Consider the following 24,923-nt stretch of genomic DNA (forward strand, 5'->3'; position numbering starts at 1 on the left):
CTAAAATGAATTCTCAGAAAAACAAGCCCTGCTAAAGTTGACTTCACAATCCAAAACGCCCCCACTCAACATAACACACATAATAAGATCAGATAAAGACCACAAAATAATTACTTTTAAAGAAGAAAAAAAATAGGAATATCTGGAAAAGAAGCAAATAAAAAGTTCAGACATTTAAAAATGTATCACTGAAATTAAAGACAGTCCAAGAGCAGATTTAGACCCAGTTGGCTGGGTACGGTGGCTCACACCTATAATCCCAGCACTTTGGGAGGCTGAGGTGGGTGGATCACCTGAGGTCAGGAGTTTGAGACCAGCCTGTCCAACATGGTGAAATCCCTTCTCTACTAAAAATACAAAAACTTAGACGGGCATAGTGGTGGGCCTCTGTAATCCCAGCTACTCGGGAGGCTGAGGCAGGAGAGTCACTTGAACCCAGGAGGCAGAGGTTGCAGTGAGCTGAGATCATGCCACTGCACTCCAGCCTGGGCAACAAGAGCAAAACTCTGTCTCAAAAAAAAAAAAAAAAAAGAAAAAGAAAAGAAAAGAAAAAGATTTAGACCCAGTTAAAGAGAAATAGGCCAGACATAGTGGTTCATTCCTGTAATCTAAGCACTTTAGGATGCCTGGGCAGGAGGATCAAGGCAATGTAGCGAGACCATGTGTCTACAAAAAATAAAAAAATTAGCTGGGTGTGATGCTACATAGTCCCAGCTATTCAGGAGGCTGAAGTGGGAGAGTCACCTGAGCCCAGGTTGAAGCAGCAGTGAGCTGTGACTGTGCCACTGCACTCCAGCCTGGGCGACAGAGTGAGACCCTGTTTCAAAAAAAAAGTAAAAGAAAAATTACCTATCAAGAAATGATAATTAGGCTGACAGTAGACCCCAACAGCAACAATAGAAAATGATGAAAATGGCCAGGTGTCGTGGCTCATGCCTGTAATCCCAGCACTCTGGGAGGCTGAGGCGAACATCTAAGGTCAGGACTTTGAGACCCAGAATGGCCAACATGATGAAACCCGGTTTCTACTAAAAATACACAAAAAATTAGCCAGGTATGGTGGTGCATGCCTATAGTCCCAGCTACCCAGGAGGCTGAGGCAGGGGAACCCCTTGAACCTATGAGGCAGAGATCACGCCACTGCACTCCAGTCTGGGCGACAGAGACTGTCTCCAAAAAAAAAAAACAAAAAAAAAAACTAAAAGAAAATATTTTTCTCCCAAATGCTAAAATAAAGTAAGTAACTATCTGGAATTCTACATCCAGCTATATTATTATTTAAGAGTAAGAATAGGGGTGGGGTGACAAAGAGATTTTGTCAGTAATACACTATCAAAACCTGAATCCAGAAAAGGAGTGGTGGGGGTTAAAAAAAAGAAAAAAAAAAAAAAACAAGCAGTGATGAGCAAAGAAAATGTTATTCAGCAAATTGAGGCCAGGCGCCGTGGCTCACGCCTGTAATCCCAGCACTTTGGGAGGCCAAGGCGGGTGGATCATGAGGTCCGGAGATCGAGACCATCCTGGCTAACACAGTGAAACCCCGTCTCTACTAAAAATACAAAAAAATTTAGCCGGGCATGGTGGCGGGCACCTGTAGTCCCAGCTACTTGGGAGGCTGAGGCAGGAGAATGGCGTGAACCCGGGAGGCAGAGCTTGCAGTGAGCCAAGAGTGCACCACTGCACTCCAGCCTGGGTGACAGAGCGAGACTCCGTCTCAAAAAAAAAAAAAAAATGGTATTTAGCAAATTGAAATAAGCCTTGACTGTAAAATAGTAACACCTAAACTATCTTTAAGGATATGAAAACAAGGTAGAACTAAAATATATTTATTAGTCATGTTCTTGGATAGAAATACTCATTTGTGGCTGAACATGGTGGCTCATGCCTATAATCCTAGCACTTTGGGAGGCTGATGCAAGAGGATCACTCAAGCCCAGGAGTTCACAACCAGCCTGGGCAACATAGCAAGACCCTGTTGCTTTTTGTTTTGAGGTGTTTTTTTTTTTTAATTTAAAAGAAAAAAAATTAAATACTTTTTTTTAAAGAAATACTCATTTGTCATAGGGATGGGAATTATCTTTAGGTTGACTTATAAATCTAACATGATGCTGATAAAAATACTGTAAGGGTTGCTCTTTTTGGGGAGAACCCCAGGCATGGTGGTGTATACCCATAGTCCCAGCTATTTGGGAGGCTGAGGTGACAGCATCACCTGAGCTGAGACTGCAGTGAGCTGTGATCAAGCCACTGCACTACAGCCTTGGCAATGAAGTGAGACCCTGTCTCAAAAATAAAATAAATTAAACTAAATGAAAATTAAATAAATTTTAAAAATAAAATAAAATAAGATGCTTACCCTTCTGGTTGTTGTAAAGATTAAATGAGTTATTCATAAAGTGCTTACAACATTGCCTGGCACATAATAAGTACTCAACTGAATTCTAGTTTCGGTTAGTTTCTCCTGTTATAACTGTATGAGTCTGTTTCAGGGCTATTCTGATCCAATCATCTGCTATCTATCTATTCATACGTCAGAACCACTCATGGCACCATTTTACAATGTTAAGAGAAGTCTATGTGCAAGCTCCTAAAAACCACATTTCTTTCCTTCTTTCTTATCTTAGAGACAGGAGTCTTGCTCTGTTCCCCAGGCTGGAAGTAGGCAGTTGCCTGATCATGGCTCACTGTGGCCTTGAATTCCTGCACAAGTGATCCTCCTATCTTGGCCTCCCAAAGTGCTGGGAATACAAGTCTGAGCCACCAGGCTGAGCCCATAAAAAACATTTTTCTGTCCAGATGCAGTGTCCCATGCTTGTAATTCCAACACTTTGGGAGGCCGAGGCGGGCAGATCACCTGAGGTCACAAGTTCGAGACCAGCCTGGCCAACACGGTGAAACTCTGTCTCTAACAAAAATACAAAAATTAGCCAGGTGTGGTGGTGGGCACCTGTAATCCCAGCTACTCGGGAGGCTGAGGCAGGAGAATTGCTTGAACCCAGGAGGCAGAGGTTGCAGTGAGCCAAGATAGCACCATTGCACTCCCACCTGGGCAACAAGAGTGAAACTCCGTCTCAGAAAAAAACAAACAAACATTTTTGTTAGTTCTTTCCTGTTGATTCTGTCAGATAAACTTTAGAATAATTTTCAGATCCTCCATCTCTTACCTATTCAGTTGAATTATATTACATTAATAAACTGAAAAGAAATGACATCTATATATCTAATAGGTCATTCCATCTTAGAAAATGGAATGGTCTCATAATTATTTCAGGCTTTTAAATTATCTCATAGTTTACTGCATGTCTCATTACCTGTTAAAGGCATTTTAAAATATTTTATGTTTTTGTTAATAAAGTGAGTGGTGGTATATTTTCCCTTAATTACATTTTCTGATTTTTGCTGGCATTATAAAACTATTGGTTTTTATACACTTGCTTTACAGCTAGTCAACAAGCTAAACTTTTAATTCTAAAAGTTGTCTCTTGGGTTTCCTGTTGTAAAATAATAGCTTATATCTCCTATAATACAATGAAAAATTGTATAACAAGTCTCAACAAAGGATATCAACGGAAAATTCTCAAAGGGGATTTTATTTTTTTAAGACAGAGTGCAGTGGCACTAACATAGATCACTGCAGACTCGAAATCCTGAGCTTAAGGGATACTTCCACCTTGGCTTCACTAGATGCATGCCACGCATACCTGGCTAATTTTTTTTTAATGTAAAAAACATGGGTGGGGTCTTGCTATGTTGCCCTGGCTGGTCTCAAACTCCTGGCCTCCTGCCTCAGCCTCCCAAAGTGCTGTAATCCCAGCACTTTGGGAGACACCTCACCTGGCCTCAAAAGGGATTTTAAATTGCAAAAGATGCAGAAATATTTAATCTGTCTGGGAAATAACCCTTGACTCCTGGCCTCCCAGTCTCCCAGAGACCATTACACAGAAGCAGGTCCATGTTTTACTAAAGGAAGAGTGTCAGCAATAAACTGTTGAGTGAAAAGACCAAGCTATAGGACAGCATGCACAGAATGAGCCCACTTTGTTAAAAAATAATTTCATATATACAGCACATACTAAATATAGCATGGATATAGAAAAGTATCTGGGAGATTAGGTATCAAATTATTAACAGTGCTTGTCTGTGGGGAATACAAGTAGGAGCAAACTTTTACTTTTTATTTTGCTTGCTATCTACCCCCAAATAGATTACTAATTCTGAAGCATTGCTTTAAGCTAGTAATATCTTTTTTCAGTTTCTTTTTAAACACACCTAAATTCAGAGGACAGAGGTAGACAATTTTTGCACATCCATCTTGAACTTAATCATTACACAGAAAAATAGCTGGAAAACTATTATGTTTTGAATATATGTTGAATACATACGATTTTTACTGCAGACATGATACATAGCCCATAGTGCCCAGAGCTGAACCTCTGGTTGAGAGAAGTTGCCAAGGAGCGGGAAAAATGTCTTGAAAGATCTAAAACAAAAAAAAGTACAAAGATGTTAATCCAGAACAGTTAGGCCAGTGCTCAGGGATATAATAATTTATACTATATAATTAACATAATAATGTATATAATTTTCACAGCCGGGCATGGTGGCTCATGCCTGTAATCCCAGCACTTTGGGAGGCCAAGGTAGGTGGATTGCTTGAGCTTAGGAATTCGAGACCAGCCTAGGCAACAAGGTGAGCCCCCGTCTCTACAAAAAAAAAAAAAAAAAAAAATTAGCTGGGCCTGGTGGTACACGCCTGTAGGGCCAAGTGGGAGGATCCTCAAGTGGGAGGATCACTTGAGCCTGGGAAGTCAAGGCTGCATTGAGATGTGATCCCGCCACTGCATTCCAGCTCCAGCCTGGGCAACAGAGAGAGACCCTGACTCAAAAGGTTGAAAAAAAAAGAATTTTCAAATTTTAAACATTTTCCCCACAGGGTCAACTTCTCCCTGTAACCGAGCATACAATGAAGCTATTATTTAAGAAATTGCATTCTGTATTAAACCCTTTATTATGTTCAGTATCTCATTGCATCCTCAATCTTGCACACTGTCAGCCTCATTTTACAGACAAGGAAAGCTGACCTTCTAGAAATGACTTTCCCAATATCACAGAGAAATAGGATTTGAACATAAGGCTGACTCTAACACATTATCACTGTATCACTGAGTACAGCCTTTAAGAAAAGCACAACACTGGGCCAGGCACGGTGGCTCACGCCTGTAATCCCAGCACTTAGGAGGCCGAGGCAGGCAGATCACGAGGTCAGGAGATCGAGACCATCCTGGCTAACATGGTGAAACCCCGTCTCCACTAAAAATACAAAAAATTAGCCGGGCATGGTGGCGGGTGCCTGTAGTCCCAGCTACTCGGGAGGCTGAGGCAGGAGAATGGCGTGAACCCGGGAGGTGGAGCTTGCAGTGAGCCAAGATTGTGCCACTGCACTCCAGCCTGGGCGACTGAGCAAGACTCTGTCTCAAAAATAAAAAAAAGAAAAAAAAAAAAAGAAGAAAAGCACAACACCATGAAATTACCTATAGGTCACCAATGCTGTCATCTTACAACTTGAACTTGGCCAATTCTGTATGGTTGCACGCTACTCCAAAAACAAGAGAGAGAAACCAACATTTGAATAATCCATCATTTACAACAAAATGTTTCAAAATCTGGGAACGATTGAACAAATTTAGATACATCTACTTGGCAAAATATCAATCACATAACGATTATATACACACACTATCTTAACAATGTGGGAAAAATTACAAGAACAAGGGGCATCTGTTTAAAGATGCTGGACTGAGCACGCATTTACCTCTACTCCTCCATAATCCCATTAACAGAAAGTAAAACAAAGAACAATGCACATGGAAAAATGGTAACTGATTTAATACCTAGCACTTGGAAAGGTTAAAACACAAACCAGGCTGGGCACAGAGGCTCACGCCTGTAATCCCAGCACTTTGGGAGGCCAAGGCGGGCGGATCACAAGGTCAAGAGATAGAGACCAACCTGGCTAACACGGTGAAACCCCGTTTCTGCTAAAAGTACAAAAAAAAATTAGCCGGGCATCTCAAAAAAAAAAAAAAAAAAAACCCAAAAAACAAAACAAAACAAAAAACACAAACCAATTTGAAGAGAAACCCTAAGAGACTTAAAAATTTGGCACATGAGGTACTTCCTGAAGTGAAATTACAGTGGGGTTGTAAATAGGAGGAGTGGGACGGGCACGGTGGCTCATGCCTGTAATCTCAGCACTTGGGAGGCCAAGGCGGGTAGATCACCTGGGGTCAGGAGTTTGAGACTAGCCTGGCCAACACAGTGAAACCCCGTCTCTACTAAAAAAATCCAAAAATTAGCCGGGTATGGTGGTGTGTGCCTATAATCCCAGCTACTCAGGAGACTGAGGCAGGAGAATCGCTTGAAGCCAGGAGGCAGAGGTTGCAGTGAGCTGAGATGGCGCCACTGCACTGCACTCCAGCCTGGACAACACAGCGAGACTCCATCTTGGGGAAAAAAAAAAAAAAGAAAGAAAAAGAAAATAGGAAGACTGGTTCAAAGGATTCGGACTCCCCGATTTCTTCTGTGATCCTTAATAAAAACATCTGGACTGGGCAACCCCATAAACAATTCAGGGTGGGAACACCATGATAAAAACAGGGGTGTGTCTGGAGTTAAAACCTAAATACTAAATGTTGAGATCCCCTGCCCCTCAACTCTCTCCTTTTACTAGGCTTTCAGACTACTGACAATTAAGCTTATAATTTTTTTTTTTTTGAATACGAATTTTCACTCTTGTTGCCCAGGCTGGAGTGCGATGGCACGATCTCGGCTCACTGTAACCTCTGCTTCCTGAGTTCAAGCAATTCTCCTGTCTCAGCCTCCCAAGTAGCTGGGATTACAGGTGCCCACCACCACGCCCGGCTGTTTTTTTTTTTTTTTTTTTTTGAGGCAGTCTCGCTCTGTTGCCCAGGCTGGAGTGCAGTGGCACGATCTCGGCTCACTGCAAGCTCCACCTCCAAGGTTCACGCCATTCTCCTGCCTCAGCCTCCCGAGTAGCTGGGACTACAGGTGCCCGCCACCACGCCCAGCTAATTTTTTGTATTTTTAGTAGAGACAGGGTTTCACCATGTTAGCCAGGAGGATCTCGATCTCCAGACCTCATGATCTGCCCGCCTCGGCCTCCCGAGTAGCTGGGACTACAGGTGCCCGCCACCACGCCCAGCTAATTTTTTGTATTTTTAGTAGAGACAGGGTTTCACCATGTTAGCCAGGAGGATCTCGATCTCCAGACCTCATGATCTGCCCACCTCGGCCTCCCAAAGTGCTGGGATTACAGGCGTGAGCCACCGTGCCCGGCCACGCCCAGCTAATTTTTTTTTTTTTAATTTTATTTACTGGCCGGGTGCAGTGCCTGACACCTGTAATCCCAGCACTTTGGGAGGCCGAGGTGGGTGGATGACCTAAGGTCAGGAGTTGGAGACAAGCCTGACCAACATGGTGAAACCCCGTCTCTAGTAAAAAAATATATACAAAAATTAACTGGGCATGGTGGCAGGCGCCTGTAATCCCAGCTACTCGGGAGGCGGAGGGATCACTTGAACCCAGGAGGCAGAGGCGGCAGTGAGCTATGATCATGCCATTGCACTCCAGCCTGGGTGACAGAGCGAGCCTCTGACACATTCTACCTGTCTGCAGTTTTCAATCAGTCCCACTCTTAGCTGTCCCCATGGACAGCTCAGAATCACCCTAACTTTAGGAAAATCTCTAACACAATGGAACAAAATAAACAGGAAAAAAAGCAACTTGCAGGAAACAGTAGCCTTGGACGAACAGGAAAACTTAAAAATTAGGCTGGGCATGATGGCTCATGCATGTAATCCCAGCACTTTTGGAGGCTGAGGTGGGCAGATCCCTTGAGGTCAGGAGTTTGCGACTAGCCTGGCCAACATGGTGAAACCCTGCCACTACTAAAAGTACAAAAGTTAGCTAGGTGTGGTGGCATGCAGCTGTAGTCCAGCGACTTGGGAGGCTGAGGTGGGAGGATCACTTGAACCCAGGAGGTGGAGGATGCAATGAGCTGAGATCACACCACTGCACTCCAGCCTGGGCAACAGACCGAGTCTCAAAAAAAAAAAAAAAATCTTTTTTTTAAATTGGCCGGGCATGGTGGCTCACACCTGTAATCCTAGCACTTCAGGAGGCCAAGGCAGGTGGATCACTTGAGGTCAGGAGTTCTAGACCACCTTGGCCAACATGGTGAAATCGTCTCTACTAAAAACACAACAATTATTGTGTTTTTACAGGTGTGCATTACCACACCTGTAATCCCAGCTACTTGGGAGGATGAGGCAGGAGTATCACTTGAACCCAGGAGGCGGAGGTTGCAGTGAGCTGAGATGGTGCCACTGCACTCCAGCCTGGACAACAGAGTGAGAGCCTATCTCAAAAAGATAAAATAAAATAAAATAAAATTTAAAATTATCATTATTACGTTCAAAGAGATAAAGAGAAAAATAGGTATAGAACTATGAAACAAAAACAGGATATTATATTTTTAGAAGAGGATTCAGAACAAAAAAGATAAATGAGCTAGATATGAAAAGGTGAGTCTGGGAAGGCCAACATTCCAGAAAAAAATGATTAAAGAAATGTCCCAGGGAGGAAATGAGCTTCCTGACTGATAAGTACTCAACACAATATATGAAAATAAACCCACAAAGAAGAAAAAAATTAACAAAAAATAAACCAAAAAATGAAAATAAACCCACAAGGTAAGCCATTGTGATTTCTGAATACTGAGGACAAAGGACAAAAACCTTAAAGCTTAAAAGAAAATTGCATGGGAGTTCTCAACAGTGATCCTGACAAGTAAAAGACAATGGAGCAAACATTTTTAAATTATGAAGGAAAAATATTTCAAAGCTAGAATTCTATACCCAGCCATTTGATCAATTAAATGTGAGGGTAAAATAAAGGCCTTTTTAAACAGGTATGGTCTCACTTCATGACTCTTCTTAGGAAGCTACTGGAGAATATGGTCCAACAAAAGGTGGGAGTAAACCAAGATACAGGGAGGCACATAAGCCAGGAAACACGGAATCCAACACAAGAGAGGCAAAGGGAGTCCGAGGATGACAGCAGTCCACCATATACGGTGTACAAAACAAGCAGACCACATGGAAGGAATGCAAAGGTAAGAAAGTCCTGAGAAGGTGAAGTGTACAGAATATGTATGAAGTTTTATACCTTGAGTATACACTTAGAAAGGCTGTGCATAGAAACAGTCAGAAAAATAATCTTAGTTTCCCAAAGTGGGAAAATGAATTGATAGATTCCTAAAGCGATAAAGTCAAGAACTTCCTTATTTAGAAATAAGGAAGTTGGCTAGGCGCGATGGCTCATGCCTGTATTCCCAGCACTTTGGGAGGCCAAGGTAGGCAGATCGCTTAAGCTCAGGAGTTTGAGAACAGCCTGGCCAACATGGCAAAACCCCATCTACAAAAAACACAAAAATTAGCTGGGTGTGGTGGCACACACCTATAGTCTCAGCTACTTGGGAGGTTGAGGTGGGAGGACCACCTAAGCCTCCGAGGTTGAGGCTGCAGTGTGCTGTGAATTGTGCCACTGTGCTCCACCCTGGGAGACAGACCCTGTCTCAAAAAAAAAAAGAAACATCAATAAAGTAAATAGTTTTTTAAAAAAAAAGCTGATGAGAAAGAGGACCGAAATAAGTCATATGCAACAAAATGTTAACAGAGATAGTTTTGGATGGAAAGATATGGGTTAGTAATAAGTTTTTCTCTATTTTTCCCACTTTCTACAATCATATTATTATGATTTAGGAAACTACATTTTCTGTAATTAGAGATTACTCTGGATTTTGTAAATAAGAATGTGGTTCCTGTACCAGATCTTGGAGAAGAGTACGCCTCTGGAAGTCACGGGATATCCAAAGCTGTCTGTCAGATGTCAGGTGGGCTATGATACCTGCAGCAAAATAGCTGACTTCCATTTCCCTGCTACAGAGTAAACTGTTGATATGCTTCAGCACATCTTCGGTCACCAGCTTGGAAGAGAGCTCTCTGACTTCTGCTATGTTGTTCTACAGGTCAGATGGAACAGAGAACCCCAGAGACAAGAAGGGAGGGGAGAATCAGGAATTGGCTTTTTTCACTTTCTCCTTCTCAGGTCAGATAAATTCAGAACTCTTACTCTTATACCCGCCTCTGCCTCAAGCTAGCCTAAAACCCACAATCCAACTCCCTTGATGAGGATGATCATTAACAACAATCACTAAATAAGTACTTACTAAGTGCCAGGCACAGTACTAGATAAATAAAATTGTCTTTTTATCTACCTTATCTCATTTAATCTTTAAAATACTACTACAAAGAAATGTGACACTAAGCAAGACAAACTTGTCAAGTTCATACTGCTAATAACTGGATGAACTAGAATACAAATCAAGGCCTAACTCAAATACTTAACATTACTGAAGGCCTGCTCAATGTTACGTTATCTTTTAACAACAACAATGAAAGTCAGGCAGTATTTTATTTTATATGTTACACTAGTTTTCTATGCTGTGTAACAAATTACCACAAACTTAGTGGCGTAAAACAACATGCATTTATGATTCCCTGGTTTCTGTGGGGCAGGAGTCTCAGCATGACTTAGCTAGACCCTCTTCTCTGAGATCTCACAGGGCTGCAATCAAAGTGTTGGCTGGGCTGCATTTTCACCTGGAGGCTCCACCGGGGGAGAATTTACTGCCAACCTCACTCAGACTGCTGGCAGAATTCATTTCTGGTGGCTGCAGGACTGAGTGATTCAGTTTCTTGCTGGAGGCCACGTTCGGCTCCTAGAAGCTGCCCCAAGTTCCTTAAAAGGTGGGCTTCTCCCTCCTCCAACCACTTACTTCATGACTGTTTGCTCCTTCAGGACCAGAGAGAAAGAGTCCCTACAGTGGGCCTGCTAGCAAGACAGATACATATATATAAGTATATAGTAACATAATCATGGGAGTGATATTTTATCATCTTTGCCATATTCCCTTGGCTAGAATCAAGAAACAGGTCCTGTCCACACTCAAGGGTAGGGGATGTCAATGCCAGGAGGCTGGAATCACTGGGAGAGTCTGTCTACAAAAATGAAAAACCAAAGGTTTAATGAGGTGAAACAGTCAAAGTAAACACAGCAGTTTGTGTTAGCATTAACTGCTGCTTCTGATGAACCATTCAGGAAAGCACACTCTAGACACTAGTATATTGAGGCACATAGGACACTAAAGATTGAAGCAGAAATTGAGATGTCCCCCCATGCCTGTTTTTCCCAAGACCAGCTGTATCTCTCATCTACACATGATTTCAGTGTTAAGTCTATCATATGTTACCCCCTAACAAGACATTCTTAGCACAACTGAGAGGGGCACCACAGGTGAGTCCCAAGATTTTTCTTGTAAATCCTTACATTCTGGATCTCTCAAAAAAAAAAAAAAGTGGGCTGGGTGCGGTAGCTCACGCCTATAATCCCAGCACTTTGGGAGGCTGAGGCAGGTGGATCACAAGGTCAAGAGATTGAGACCATCCTGGCTAACATGGTGAAACCCTGTCTCTACTAAAAAAAATACAAAAATTAGCTGGGTGTGGTGGCGCATGCTTGCAATCCCAGCTACTCAGGAGACTGAAGTGGGAGAATCACTTGAACCCGGGAGGCAGAGGTTGCAGTGGGCCGAGATCACACCATTGCACTCCAGCCTGGGTGACAAGAGCGAGACAAAAATAAATAAATAAATAAATAAGAAAAGTGGAAGATCTTTTAGGTCAGCTGGTAGGATATGTAGAATTGTACAGGATATATGAGGCATCAATCCAACTTTCTGGCATTATTTCCCATTCCTTTTCACCTTCCCACCTTTTCCCCAAATTCTAACCATTCCATTTTACAGTGTTCCTCAATGATTACACTTATTGATTACATTATAAATAATCTTCCCTAGCCAAAAATGACTTTGTCCCTTCTTTATACTTTTCCGTACCTTCCAGATTTCCAGTATTAATCATTTACTCCTCTCTGTGAAGCCTTTCACATCTACTTTGTTGTGAGTCCTGTATGTGTGAGATACACGAAGATAAGGCACAGTCCCTCCATGTTTTCAACGAGTTCAGGACCTAGAACCAAGGGTCCCAATGGACTCAGTGCCTCTCTTGCAGCACTCACTTGTCAGTTGTAAATCAGATACCTATTTGTACACGTCTAACACTGCCTTCCCAAAGTTATGAGCACCATCACCTTGACATATTTCATGCATCTGTATTTTTCCAATGCATATGGCATGGCAAAGTGCAGGTGCTTACTATATGTCTTTATTACTTATTGAAAAATCTTCACCTTTAGCTTTAGGAAACGAAGAAATTTCTCAATTGTAGAATACCTTGATTGAGAGTCAGTACATAAGTATCAACAAAGAAATTGCTAAAAAATAGACTTCCTGGATAAAGAAGTAGTATAGTAAAGTGATTAATATCAGAGGGTCTGGAGCCAGACTGACTGAGTTTGAGTTTTTTGGGTTTTTTTTTTTTTTTTTTTTTGAGCAGAGTTTCGTTCTTGTTGCCCAGGCTGGAGTGCAGTTGGAGTGCAGTGGCACGATCTTGGTTCATTTCAATCTCTACCTCCCAGGTTCAAGCAATTCTCCTGCCTCAGCCTCCCAAGTAGCTGGGATTACAGGCATGTGCTACCATGCCCAGCTAATTTTTGTATTTTTAGTAGAGACAGGGTTTCACCAGGTTGGTCTTGAACTTCTGACCTCAGGTGATCCACCCACCTCGGCCTCCCAAAGTGCTGGGATTACAGGCATGAGCCACCGTGCCTGGCCGAGTTTGAGTTCTAATTAGGATAAACAGCATTTCTGGGACTCAGATTCTCTATGAAACGTGGATAACAGTGTATGGTAGAATACAAAAATAACACAACTTCTCCTATCCCCGTATATACACCCCGTAGCAATGTGACTTTACTGCCTTTAATCTAGGCTTAAATATATAACCTGTGTTGTCCTATGAAACATTAGCAAGGTGATATAAGCAGAGGTTTAAAAAGCACTTGGACAGTGGGGCCTGCCCTCTAGAGATTGCCATGTGGAGAAGCCTGTGGACAGAAAGCCCGCCAGCTGGTAAGCAGCACCAACTGTCAGACATGAGAGTCAGGCCATCTTAGACCCTCCAGCCCCAGTCAAGCCACCAGATGACTGCAGCTACATAAGTGACCCCACATGAGACCAGACAGACCAGAAGAACTTTACAGCTGAGCTGAGCTCAAACTACTGACCCACAGATTCATAAGTAAATTAAATGGCTACTGTTTTAAGCCACTAAGCTATAGTTTGTTCACAACAATAGATAACTGATGTACAATAGTATTTACTCTGTAGGGCTAATGTAAAGATTAAATGAGTTTATACATGTAAATTGCTTACAATAGTGCCTAGCATATAGTAGGTACTATATAAGTGTTAGGTTTTGCTTTTAAGCAATTAAAATTAATTCAAAACAATTCACCTTACCAAAAGACCAAGTACTTTGCTTTGTATTGCTGACTCTGAAAAGGTCTGTCAAAAAAATATATACATACAGGTTACTTTATCATGAAGAAAAGAACTTTACATATAAACTCAATCCTGTCTTCCCACCTCCAAGACTTGGATGAAGATTTGCAATCCTTGATTTTCAATGAAGTGCTTGCAGGCAGCTGGAGACCCATCTGTAAGATTCCAAAGTGCTTTCAAAGTAAACAAGAAGGTGGCATCATCTAAATTCTCAGTAGTCTTTTGTTTTACTATTGCTAGAAGTTCCTAAAAACCAAAGAGACAGGGAGGGAGTTAGATGCTCTAATGAATAATCAATTGCGGTATAAGGAAAGCAATGTTAAGACGCATCAAACCTCGGTTCTAAACCCAAGTTCTGCCACTTAGTAGCTGTGTGATCTATTTTCTTTCTATAAAATAAATTACAACTACTTCTTACAGTTTTTGTGAGGATTAAATGAAAAAAAATTTAAGTTTAGTGAGCACTTAGTCCAGTTCTTGGTATATGGTCATCAAGTACATTATTAGCTATTCCATTATTTTTATTTAGAACATTTAGTCAACACCTTCTCTAAGCCAAGTACAAAAGAAAAAAAAAGAGTAGAAGGCAGACAGAACAAAAGTTGGCTTTTCTCAATTAAATAAAAGAATTTTAAATTTTGGTTATCTGATGAAAACACATAAAAGCCTAAAATTTAGGCTTTAGGAAGGGTAGGAGAGGGAAGCCTCCATACAAAGATAATATGTAACTGAGACCAGAAGAAAAAGAGGATAAGCCAGCCCAGTAAGAAATGGGGACATGCAGGAACGGGGCTGGGGGGAGAGGGGGAGGAAGCACATGCCAGGCAAAGTTTGGGGCAGGAAAAAAGTCTGCTGCTCTAAGCCACTGAGCAGGTCAGTGGGGCTAGAACACCAGGCCAGCATTCCATCACATGACCTCACATCTTGAAGAGGCCACTGGTTCACTTAAACAGACTGCAAAGTACCATTTGAGATCAACATTTCTAGAAAGAAGTCAAGCTAGTATTTATGGTCTCTTTCAATATCAGACTGTCACGTGAGAGGAAAAAGACAAACCGATTTTCACTTTAACCAGCTGATGAAAAGATACATAAAATATAACAAAGCACCAAACAAATCAGAATGTATATTTTCAAGAAGAATGAGACTACCTCAAATATTTTGCCCAATCAGGAGAGAATGTGTCAAGAGACTTCATCACAAAAATAAATCTGTGAGAGTCAAGAGAAGAGTGTTAGATGAGACGGGTGCACTCACCTAAGCAGCTAGTTAGATGAATGAGAGCAAGGCCAGGAGCAGGGGAAGTGACCCTGTCCCTGAGCGTATCACAGTGGCCAGGCCCTTGGTCATACGATTTAGCTTAATGATACTCAAAATAACTGTGCACTATTACTACTATGACAGATACCATTTTTTCAACTGAGGCCCATTTTTCAGATGAAAAATCTAAGACACAGAGGAGACTTATCTGTTGTCGTAAGAGTGCCTGGCCTGCTCTCTTTATCTGTATCTCAACTAGTCCTGTTACCCCTCCCAGCAACTTTATGTTCCTGGGATATGTTCCTGCATTATATTATATGGCAAAACTCCTACCTGAGTTAAACGTAACTATCAGTCTACTTCATACCTCCCAACATTCAACATATTAATGTTGAAGAAGACTGAGCTCACCTGGTCTCAATTTCAATACCTGCTCATAAATTTCAAAAGGACACTTAACTGTATTTGTCAATACTACTTTATTTCCCAATGAATTTGCTCCAAAGACTACTATTTCCTAATTCTCTCTCCTCAAACTTGAATCACCATCTTCTCACTCCCCTCATTTGATTTCATCTTTTTCATTGAGAAATACACCCACTCTTCCTAACAAAAGCTACCAATCTACTTGCATTTGCATCAACATACTCTGCCTTCCCTTCTGCTCCAATCTAAAGCAAACATCTTTATTCTACTCTAAACTCAATTTCTGCACATACAGAGATTCAGCACCAAAACTGAATCACCTCAAACTTGAATCTTCAAACTTGAATCACCATCTTCTCACTCCCCTCATTTGATTTCATCTTTTTCATTGAGAAATACACCCACTCTTCCTAACAAAAGCTACCAACCTACTTGCATTTGCATCAACATACTCTGCCTTCCCTTCTGCTCCAAACTAAAGCAAACATCTTTATTCTAAACTCAATTTCTGCACATACAGAGATTCAGCACCAAAACTGAATCACCTCAAACTTGAATCTTCAAACTTGAATCACCATCTTCTCACTCCCCTCATTTGATTTCATCTTTTTTCATTGAGAAATACACCCACTCTTCCTAACAAAAGCTACCAACCTACCTGCATTTGCATCAACATACTCTGCCTTCCCTTCTGCTCCAACCTACAGCAAACATCTTTATTCTACTCTAAACTCAATTTCTGCACATACAGAGATTCAGCACCAAAATTATTTCCTTTTATTTTGCTTGTGGCATCAACTTCTCCCTCTTTAGAACTCTTCTTGTGGGCAGAAAATATGTCTTAATGTAGTCGATCTTTTTAAAGACTGACCCCACCTCTGCTTTCCTTCTCATTAAATTATATCAAAAAGTTACATCCATTTCTCACCTCCCATTTGCTATTCCATCCTATTCCAATCAGGTTTTGGCCTGCCACCCCACTGAAATAACATAATCAAGGTGACTAATGACTTCCTCTTGCCAAATCCAATGGTCAACTCTGTCCTCACGTCACTCAACCACTCAGTAGGATTTGATATGATGGCCCAATTTTTCCTGAAACATTCCTCTTGGATTCTAAAACACTCACTCTCAGCTTCCTTCTAATGCACTTTGGATGCTCCTTCTCAGTCTCCTTTTCTGGTTCATCCTATTTTTTTTCCAATAAACAGGCACATCTAGGAGAGACTGTGGGTTCAATTCCACAATAAAACAAGTAACACAAATTTGTTTTCCCACTGCATACAAAAGCTATGTTTACACTATAATGTAGTCTATTAAGTGTGCAATAGCACTATGTCTAAAAAGCAATGTGGATACCTTTTTTTTGAGAGTCTCACTGTGTTACCAAGGCTGCAGTGCAGTGGCATGATCTCAGCTCACTTCAACATCCACCTCCCGGGTTCAAGGGATTCTCCTGCCTCAGCCTCCCGAGTAGCTGAGATCACAGGCTCGTGCCACCCCACCCAGCTAATTTTTGTATTTTTAGTAGAGATGGGGTTTCGCCATGTTGGCCAGGCTGGTCTCAAACTCCTAACCTCACGTGATCCGCCTGCCTCAGCCTTCTAAGTTGCTGGGATTACAGGCATGAGCCACCACACCCGGCCAAATGTAGATACTTTAATTTAAAAATACTTTATGGCTGGGCACAGTAGCTCACGCCTATAATCATAGCACTTTGAGAGGCAATGGCAGGAGAATCGCTTGAGCCCAGGAGCTCGAGACCAACCTGAGTGACACGGCTAGACTCTGTCTCTATAAAAAAAAAAAAAACGTAAAAAATTATCTGGGTGTAGTGATATGCACCTGTGGCCCCAGCCACTCAGGAGGCTGAGGCAGGAAGATCACTTGAGCCCAGGAGGTCGAGGCTGCAGTTGAGATGGGTCCCCACCACTGCACTCCAGCCTGGGCAACAGAGAAAGACTCTACCTTAAAAAATATGTATATATATAGAGAGAGAGAGCTAAAAAACGCTAAACCACCTGAGCCTTCAGCAAGTGGTAATCTCTTTGCTGGTGGAGGGTCTTGTCTCAATGTTGATGGCTGCTGACTGATCAAGATGGTGGCTGCTGAAGGATGGGGTGGCTGTGGCAATTTCTTAAGATAGCCATGATGTTTGCCCCATCAATTGACCCTTCCTTTCAAGAAACAACTCCGTTCTCTTTTTATTTTATTTATTTATTTTTTTTGAGACGGAGTTTCACTCTTGTTGCCCAGGCTGGAGTGCAGTGGTGCGATCTCGGCTCATTGCAACCTCCACCTCCTGGGTTCAAGTGATTCTCCTGCCTCAGCCTCCCGAGTAGCTGGGACTACAGGCGCACGCCACCACACCTGGCTAATTTTTGTAGTTTTAGTAGAGATGGGGTTCCACCATGTTGGCCAGGCTGGTCTCGATTTCTTAACCTCGTGATCCACCCACCTTGGCCTCCCAAAGTGCTGGGATTACAGGCATGAACCACCGCACCTGGCCTAGAACTTCTTTCAAATTTGGAGTCAATCCTTTCAAACTCTGCTGCTGTCTCATCCAACCAGGTTTATATAATAAGTCCTTTGTTGTCATTCCAACAATGTTCACAGAATCTTCACCAGAACTAGATTCCATCTCAAAATATGTCTTTGCTCTTCCCTAACAAGCAATTCTTCATGTGTTAAAGTTTTAGATTGCAGCAACTCAGTCACATCTCCAGGCTCCATTTATAATTTTAGTTCTCTTGGCATCTACAGTTACTCCTTCCACTAAAGAATTGGACCCCTCGAAGTTATCCACAAGGGTTCCAATCAACTTCTGAACTCCTGGTAATGTTCATATTTTGACCTCCTCCCAAGAATCATGAATATTATTTTTGTTTGTTTTTGAGACAGGTTATTTCTCTGTCACCCAGACTGGAGTGCAATGGCACAATCACCGCTCATTGCAGCTTCAATCTCCCTGGGTTCCGGTGATCTTCCCATCTCAGCGTCCTGAGTAGCTGAGAGTATAAATGCGTGCCACCATGCCTGGCTAATATTTTGTAGAGACAGGGTTTCGCCATGTTGCCCAGGCTGGTCTCAAATTCCTGGCCTCAAGTAATCTGCTCGCCTTGGCCTCCCAAAGTGCTAGGATTACAGACATGAGCCACCGCTGTGTGTTTTCTTAATGGTATCTAGAATGGTGAATCCTTTCAAAAAGGTTTTCAGTTTACTTTGTCCAGATTCATCAGGGGAATTCCTACCTATGGCAGCTCTAGCCTTATAAAATGTTTCTTTTTTCTTTCTTTCCTTTTCTTTTTTTTTTTTTTTTTGAGACAGAGTCTCACTCTGTGGCTTGATCTTGGCTCACTGCAACCTCCACTTCCCAGGTTCAAGCGATCCTCCCACCTCAGCCTCCTAAGTGTCTAGGATTACAGGCATTTGCCACCATGCCGGGCTAATTTTTTTGTATTTTTAATAGAGACAGGGTTTCACCACATTGGCCAGGCTAGTCTGAAACTCCTGACCGCAAATGATCTGCCTGCCTCGGCCTCCCAAAATGCTGGGATTGCAGGCATGAGCCACCACACCTGGCCACAAAATGTTTCTTAAATAATAAATAAATAATATAATTAATAAATGATAAATTACTCCCTGATCTATGGGCTGCAGAATGGATATCGTATAACAAGCAGGAAAATATTAACTTCCTTGCTTGTACATCTCCATCAGAACTCTTGGGTGGCTGGTGTATTATCAATGAGCAGTAACATTTGAAAGAAATCTTGCCTGGTGTGGTGGCTCACACCTATAATCCCAGCACTTTGGGAGACCAAGGAGGGTGGATTACCTGAGGTCAGGAGTTCGAGACCAGACTGGCCAACATGGCGAAACCTCATCTGTACTAAAGATACAAAAAAATTAGCTGGGCATGGTAGCATACACCTGTAATCCCAGTTACTTGGGAGGCTGAGGCAGGAGAATGGCTTGAACTCAGGAGGTGGAGGTTGCAGTGAGCCGAGATTGGGCCATTGCAGACTCTGTCTCAAAAAAAGATTCAAACTGCCTTCTTGACATCTCAAGCATCTCAGTAATGAACACATCCAAAATCACTCTTGATTTTTATTCTCGATTTCATCTCTATTGTAAACAGACATACAAGTTAACAAGAAAAAATAAACCTAATACTTGATATTAAATACTCATAAGCGTAAGATTCCACCCGTAACAGCAATGCAAATGACAAACACTTGAACATACTTCTGGAGGACATGAAAGACTTGAATAAACATACTCTTGTTCCAAGATAGGGGAAATTACAGGACGTCAATTTTCCTACATCAATCTATAATACAATCCCAAAGAAAATGGGTTTTTTTCCTCAGAAACAGGCAAGCCAATTCTGGTGTCTGCACAGAAACAACAAATAGATAAGGATAACTAAAAGAAATTCAAGGACAGATCTTAAATATTTAAGTATTGATAAAGTTAGTGACCAGGCTGAACAAAATGGTAAAACCCCGTCTCTACTAAAAATACAAAAATTATCCTGGTGTGGTTAGCTACTCAGGAGACGGAGGCAGGAGAAACGCTTGAACCCAGGAGACAGAGGTTGCAGTGAGCCGAGATGGCACCAGTGCACTTCCAGCCTGGTGACAGAGTGGGACTCCGTCTCAAAAAAAAAAAAAAAAGATAAAAGTTAGTGAGTAGACAGACATGCAAATTAATGGAACAGAATAAAGTCCAAAAATAGATATATACACAGGAATTTAATATGATAAAGGTAGCATAAACAGTGCAAAGACAAGTAGAAACACACAGAGAAGAAAACTTGAACTGACCCAACATCTCAAAAAAATTCCAAAGAAAAAAAAGAACAGAAATCACAGGATTAAAAATGTAAGGAGGCTGAATGTGGTGGCTACAAACATAGCTACTCAAGAGGGTCGCTTGAGCCCAGGAAGATGAAGCTGCAATGAACCATGATCATGCCACTTGCCACTACACACCAGCTTCAGCACAGGATGAGATCAAGTCTCTTAAACAAAACAAAACAAAGAATTTTTTTAAAATACTTCATGATGGAGGGAAATACTTTGCAGGTGTGCCATTGATCCCAGATGCATAATAAAAGAGAATGAATTCAACTACGTGAAAATAAAACATTATTGCATCATAAACCATGCCATAAATGAATTAAAAATAGATAAACAGTAAAATGGGAGAAAATACATGCACCCAATATCATAGTCAAAGGCTTGTTTCCTTAATGTATAAAAAAATCCCCTCTCCCTCTCCCTCTCTTTCTACTGTCTCCCTCTGATGCCAAGCCAAAGCTGGACTGTACTGCTGCCATCTCGGCTCACTGCAGCCTCCCTGCCTGATTCTCCTGCCTCAGCCTGCCGAGTGCCTGCGACTGCAGGCGCGCGCGGCCACGACTGACTGTTTTTCGTATTTTTTTGGTGGAGACGGGGTTTCACTGTGTTGGCCGGGCTGGTCTCCAGCTCCTAACCGCGAGTGATCCGCCAGCCTCTGCCTCCAGAGGTGCCGGGATTGCAGACGGAGTCTCGTTCACTCAGCGCTCAATGGTGCCCAGGCTGGGGTGCAGTGGCGTGATCTCGGCTCGCTACAACCTCCACCTCCCAGCCGCCTGTCTTGGCCTCCCAAAGTGCCGAGATTGCAGCCTCTGCCCGGCCGCCGCCCTGTCTGGGAAGTGAGGGGCGTCTCTGCCTGGCCGCCATCCCATCTAGGAAGTGACGAGCGTCTCTTCCCGGCCGCCATCCCATCTAGGAAGTGAGGCGCGTCTCTGCCCGGCCGCCCATCGTCTGAGATGTGGGGAGAGCCTCTGCCCCGCCACCCCGTCTGGGATGTGAGGAGCGCCTCTGCCCGGCCGCGACCCCGTCTGGGAGGTGAGGAGCGTCTCTGCCTGGCCGCCCCGTCTGAGAAGTGAGGAGACCCTCCACCCAGCAGCCGCCTCGTCTGAGAAGTGAGGAGCCCCTCCGCCCGGCAGCCGCCCCACCTGGGAGTGGGGTGGGGGGGTCAGCCCCCCGCCCGGCCAGCCGCCCCGTCCGGGAGGGAGGTGTGGGGGAGTCAGCCCCCCCGCCCGGCCAGCCGCCCCGTCCGGGAGGGAGGTGTGGGGGGGTCAGCCCCCTGCCCGGCCAGCCGCCCCGTCCAGGAGGGAGGTGTGGGGGGGTCAGCCCCCCGCCCGGCCAGCCGTCCCATCCGGGAGGTGAGGGGCGCCTCTGCCTGGCCGCCCCTACTGGGAAGTGAGGAGCCCCTCTGCCCGGCCACCACCCCGTCTGGGAGGTGTACCCAACAGCTCATTGAGAACGGGCCATGATGACAATGGCGGTTTTGTGGAATAGAAAAGGAGGAAAGGTGGGGAAAAGATTGAGAAATCGGATGGTTGCTGTGTCTGTGTAGAAAGAGGTAGACACGGGAGACTTTTCATTTTGTTCTGTACTAAGAAAAATCCTTCTGCCTTGGGATCCTGTTAATCTATGACCTTACCCCCAACCCTGTGCTCTCTGAAACATGTGCTGTGTCCACTCAGGGTTAAATGGATTAAGGGCGGTGCAAGATGTGCTTTGCTAAACAGATGCTTGAAGGCAGCAGGCTCGTTAAGAGTCATCACCACTCCCTAATCTCAAGTACCCAGGGACACAAACACTGCGGAAGGCCGCAGGGTCCTCTGCCTAGGAAAACCAGAGACCTTTGTTCACTTGTTTATCTGCTGACCTTCCCTACACTATTGTCCTATGACCCTGCCAAATCCCCCTCTACGAGAAACACCCAAGAATGATCAGTAAAAAAAAAAAAAAAAAGAACATCCCTAAAGCTAAAAAAAAAAAAAAAAAAAAAAAATCCTATAAAGTAGAAAAAAGCCAGTAACCCAAAAGAAAACTTATAAAGGCTATGAATAGACAGTTTACAAAAAATATAAATGACTCAGCTGGGCGTGGTGGCTCACTCCTGTAATCCCAGCACTTTGGGAGGCCGAGGCAGGTGGATCACAAGGTCAGGAGACCAGCCTGACCAACATAGTGAAACCCTGTCTCTACTAAAAATACAAAACTAGCCAGGCGTGGTGGCACATGCCTGTAATCCCAGCTTTTTGTGAGGCTGAGGCAGAAGAATCGCTTGAACCCAGGAGGCAGAGATTACAGTGAGCCGAGATCGCACCATTGCACGCTAGCATGAGCAACGAGAAAAAAAAAATTCATATAATAAAATGAAAATAAAAAAATAAGTACAGAATAAAACAATGTTGTTTTTTGTTTTGTTGTTTTTTGAGACAGAATCTTACTCTGTCACCAGGCTGGAGTGCACCTGTGCGATCTTAGCTCACTGCAACCTCCACCTCCTGGGCTCAAACAATCCTCGTGCCTCAGCCTCCCAAGTAGCTTGGATTACAGGACGCACCACCACACCCAGCTAATTTTTATATTTTTGTATTTTTAGTAGAGACGGGGTTTCACCACGTTGTCCAAGATGGTCTCGATCTCCTGACCTCATGATCCACCCGCCTCAGCCTCCCAAAGTGCTGGGATTACAGGCGTGAGCCACAGCACCCGGCCCAGTGATATAAATTTTTTAGTGAACGATGTTAACACAATCATAACATAAATACTGATTAACGATTTATTTAAAATCATGATATAAATTTGTTGGGGACCAGAGGAGGAAGTAATCTGTAGAAAGATACGTAGGAGAGCTAAGTTCTTATCTACTGTAGCAGCAAAATCAGTAACACCTAAAACTGCTCAATCAAGAAACTACAGTATAAGCATTTTATTTAGAAATGTGGAGGTATGGCCAGGCATGGTGGCTTACGCCTGTAATCCCTGCACTTTGGGATGCCGAGGCACGCAGATCACGAGGTCAGGAGTTCGAGACCAGCCTGGTCAACATGGTGAAACCCCGTCTCTACTAAAAATACAAAAATTAGCCGGGTGTGGTGACACCCGCCTATAATCCCAGCTACTCAGAAGGCTGAGGCAGGGGAATCGCGTGAACCCAGGAGGCGGAGGTTGCAGTGAGCCGAGATCGCGCCACTGCACTCCAGCCTGGGCGACACAGTGAGACTCTGTCTCAAAAAAAAAAAAAAGAAGTGTGGAGGTACATACCAAAAGAAATAGCTACAAGATTAGAAAGTTTCTTCTGGGGAGAAAGTCTTACAGATTTCTCACCTTAATAGGCCTTTTGGAATGATTTGATTTTTTTTTTAAGCTATAATCATAAATTTGACTTTTTTTAAAAAAAGGTTATGAACATGACAAGGAACCTACCTTAACTGCCATGAAAAGCTCTTCAAGCTGTGCCGTTTGCTCAGGTGAGAGCTATAAGCAAACAGAAAGACTCAAGTGAACTATGGAACCTGTATAAAAACTAGAGAGATAGACATCTTGCCTTTAAGAAATCACAAACCTGCAGAGCCAGAATAGAGGTGACACTCACTGCCATTGTTTGCATCTTGGGGTTTTCATGCTTACAGAGCCATCTCATGACAAACTTGGCAGCATCAAACCTGAAAAGCAGTATTTATTTTTCTCACAATTATATATAAAGTTTGTGAAACTACACAGAAGAAATCATTTGGCATTCCCCAAGTAATCCTATAACGAAAACAGTCTTGGACTTTTAAATCCTCAGCTATGAAAACTAAGAGCATTTGGCAGAGAGAAGACCAGGCAGGGGATAGGAGAGTATGCAAATAAGAACGTAAGCAAAATACACAGAATTTACATAAAGATGAGCAAATCTAAGAAAAAATGTATTTATCATTCAGTTTCTACTATGATAGGTCTGAAAAAGAAAGGGAGTTTCCAGAGTGGTAGCAATTTGTAATCTGAGTAGCAGACAATGCTAAAATGCTGCAGCAAACATCACTCAGTTACAAAGTGACTGAGCCTAAACCTTGTATTCACAAATCAGGGGCTTTGCTCTTGTTAGCTTGTGCCTCATTTCTCTGCTCTTTTATGTCAACTATTATAAATGTTTTAAAACTTGTGAATCTGAGAGACTGCAAAGGCCTCAAATCCTTCTGGAATGGCTAGGATGATGATTTTCTAAATAATTAAAAAGTAAATTACTAATAAAATAATAATTACATAACAAAATGAATAAATTACTAATATTCTTTATAATAGCCTGTACTTAAACTAGGAATTAAGTACTTTACAGACACTATCTTATCTAATGCTGGTAAGAGTCACTATTTTACAAATGAGGAAACTTATAAGCAAAGATAATGGAAGGGCTACATCTTGAGTCCAAGTATGTTTGGCTCTCGGAGCCTGTTCTTACCCACTATCCTATACTAGAATCACTTTAGGAGACAACATTTTCTAGTAGGGTACTTCTAATCACTTCTCTGTGGAAGATGCTCAACAGAACCTTCTCTCCAAACACCTTATCCCAGCCTTAATCAGGCCTCTGCATTTAATAACCAAAGGCCAACACCCCAATCAAATGACCAAGTCTTATACTTGCCTGTCAAATGGAACATCCACAAGAATCCTGGAATTGGTTAAGGAGAGAAGACAATTCTTCTGTAACTTTTAGAGAATAAAGAAAAATAATTTTGAACAAATGTAACATTCCATTCTAAACAAAGATTCCATGTATTTGGAAGTATTACCAGTGA

At 42.7% G+C, this 24,923-nt stretch overlaps 1 protein-coding gene across 11 annotated transcripts in view; it reads right to left on the reverse strand.

Annotated features, from left to right (window-relative positions):
• ZYG11A (zyg-11 family member A, cell cycle regulator) overlaps positions 1–24,923 on the reverse strand; it is a 76,934-nt gene that overhangs the window by 21,434 nt on the left and 30,577 nt on the right. For 9 of the 11 annotated variants that reach the window (XR_008619919.3, XM_055092690.2, XM_055092687.2 and 6 more), the window contains 8 exons: positions 24,770–24,834; positions 23,705–23,804; positions 23,566–23,616; positions 13,688–13,849; positions 13,562–13,606; positions 9,908–10,102; positions 5,532–5,593; positions 4,383–4,480 (listed from right to left, as the gene is read on the reverse strand). Coding sequence is in view for 10 of the 11 variants with exons in the window: in XM_055092690.2 (XP_054948665.1) it covers positions 4,383–4,480; positions 5,532–5,593; positions 9,908–10,102; positions 13,562–13,606; positions 13,688–13,849; positions 23,566–23,616; positions 23,705–23,804; positions 24,770–24,834 (778 nt within the window). In the remaining variant the exon portion in view is untranslated. Of the gene's footprint in view, positions 1–4,283; positions 4,481–5,531; positions 5,594–9,907; positions 10,103–13,561; positions 13,607–13,687; positions 13,850–23,565; positions 23,617–23,704; positions 23,805–24,769; positions 24,835–24,923 lie in introns of those variants that run through there. The other 2 variants (XM_055092698.2, XM_055092686.2) reach the window with 1 other exon arrangement.

This window comes from Pan paniscus, chromosome 1, assembly GCF_029289425.2.
Source record: "Pan paniscus chromosome 1, NHGRI_mPanPan1-v2.0_pri, whole genome shotgun sequence".
NCBI classification, from domain to species: Eukaryota; Metazoa; Chordata; class Mammalia; order Primates; family Hominidae; genus Pan; species Pan paniscus.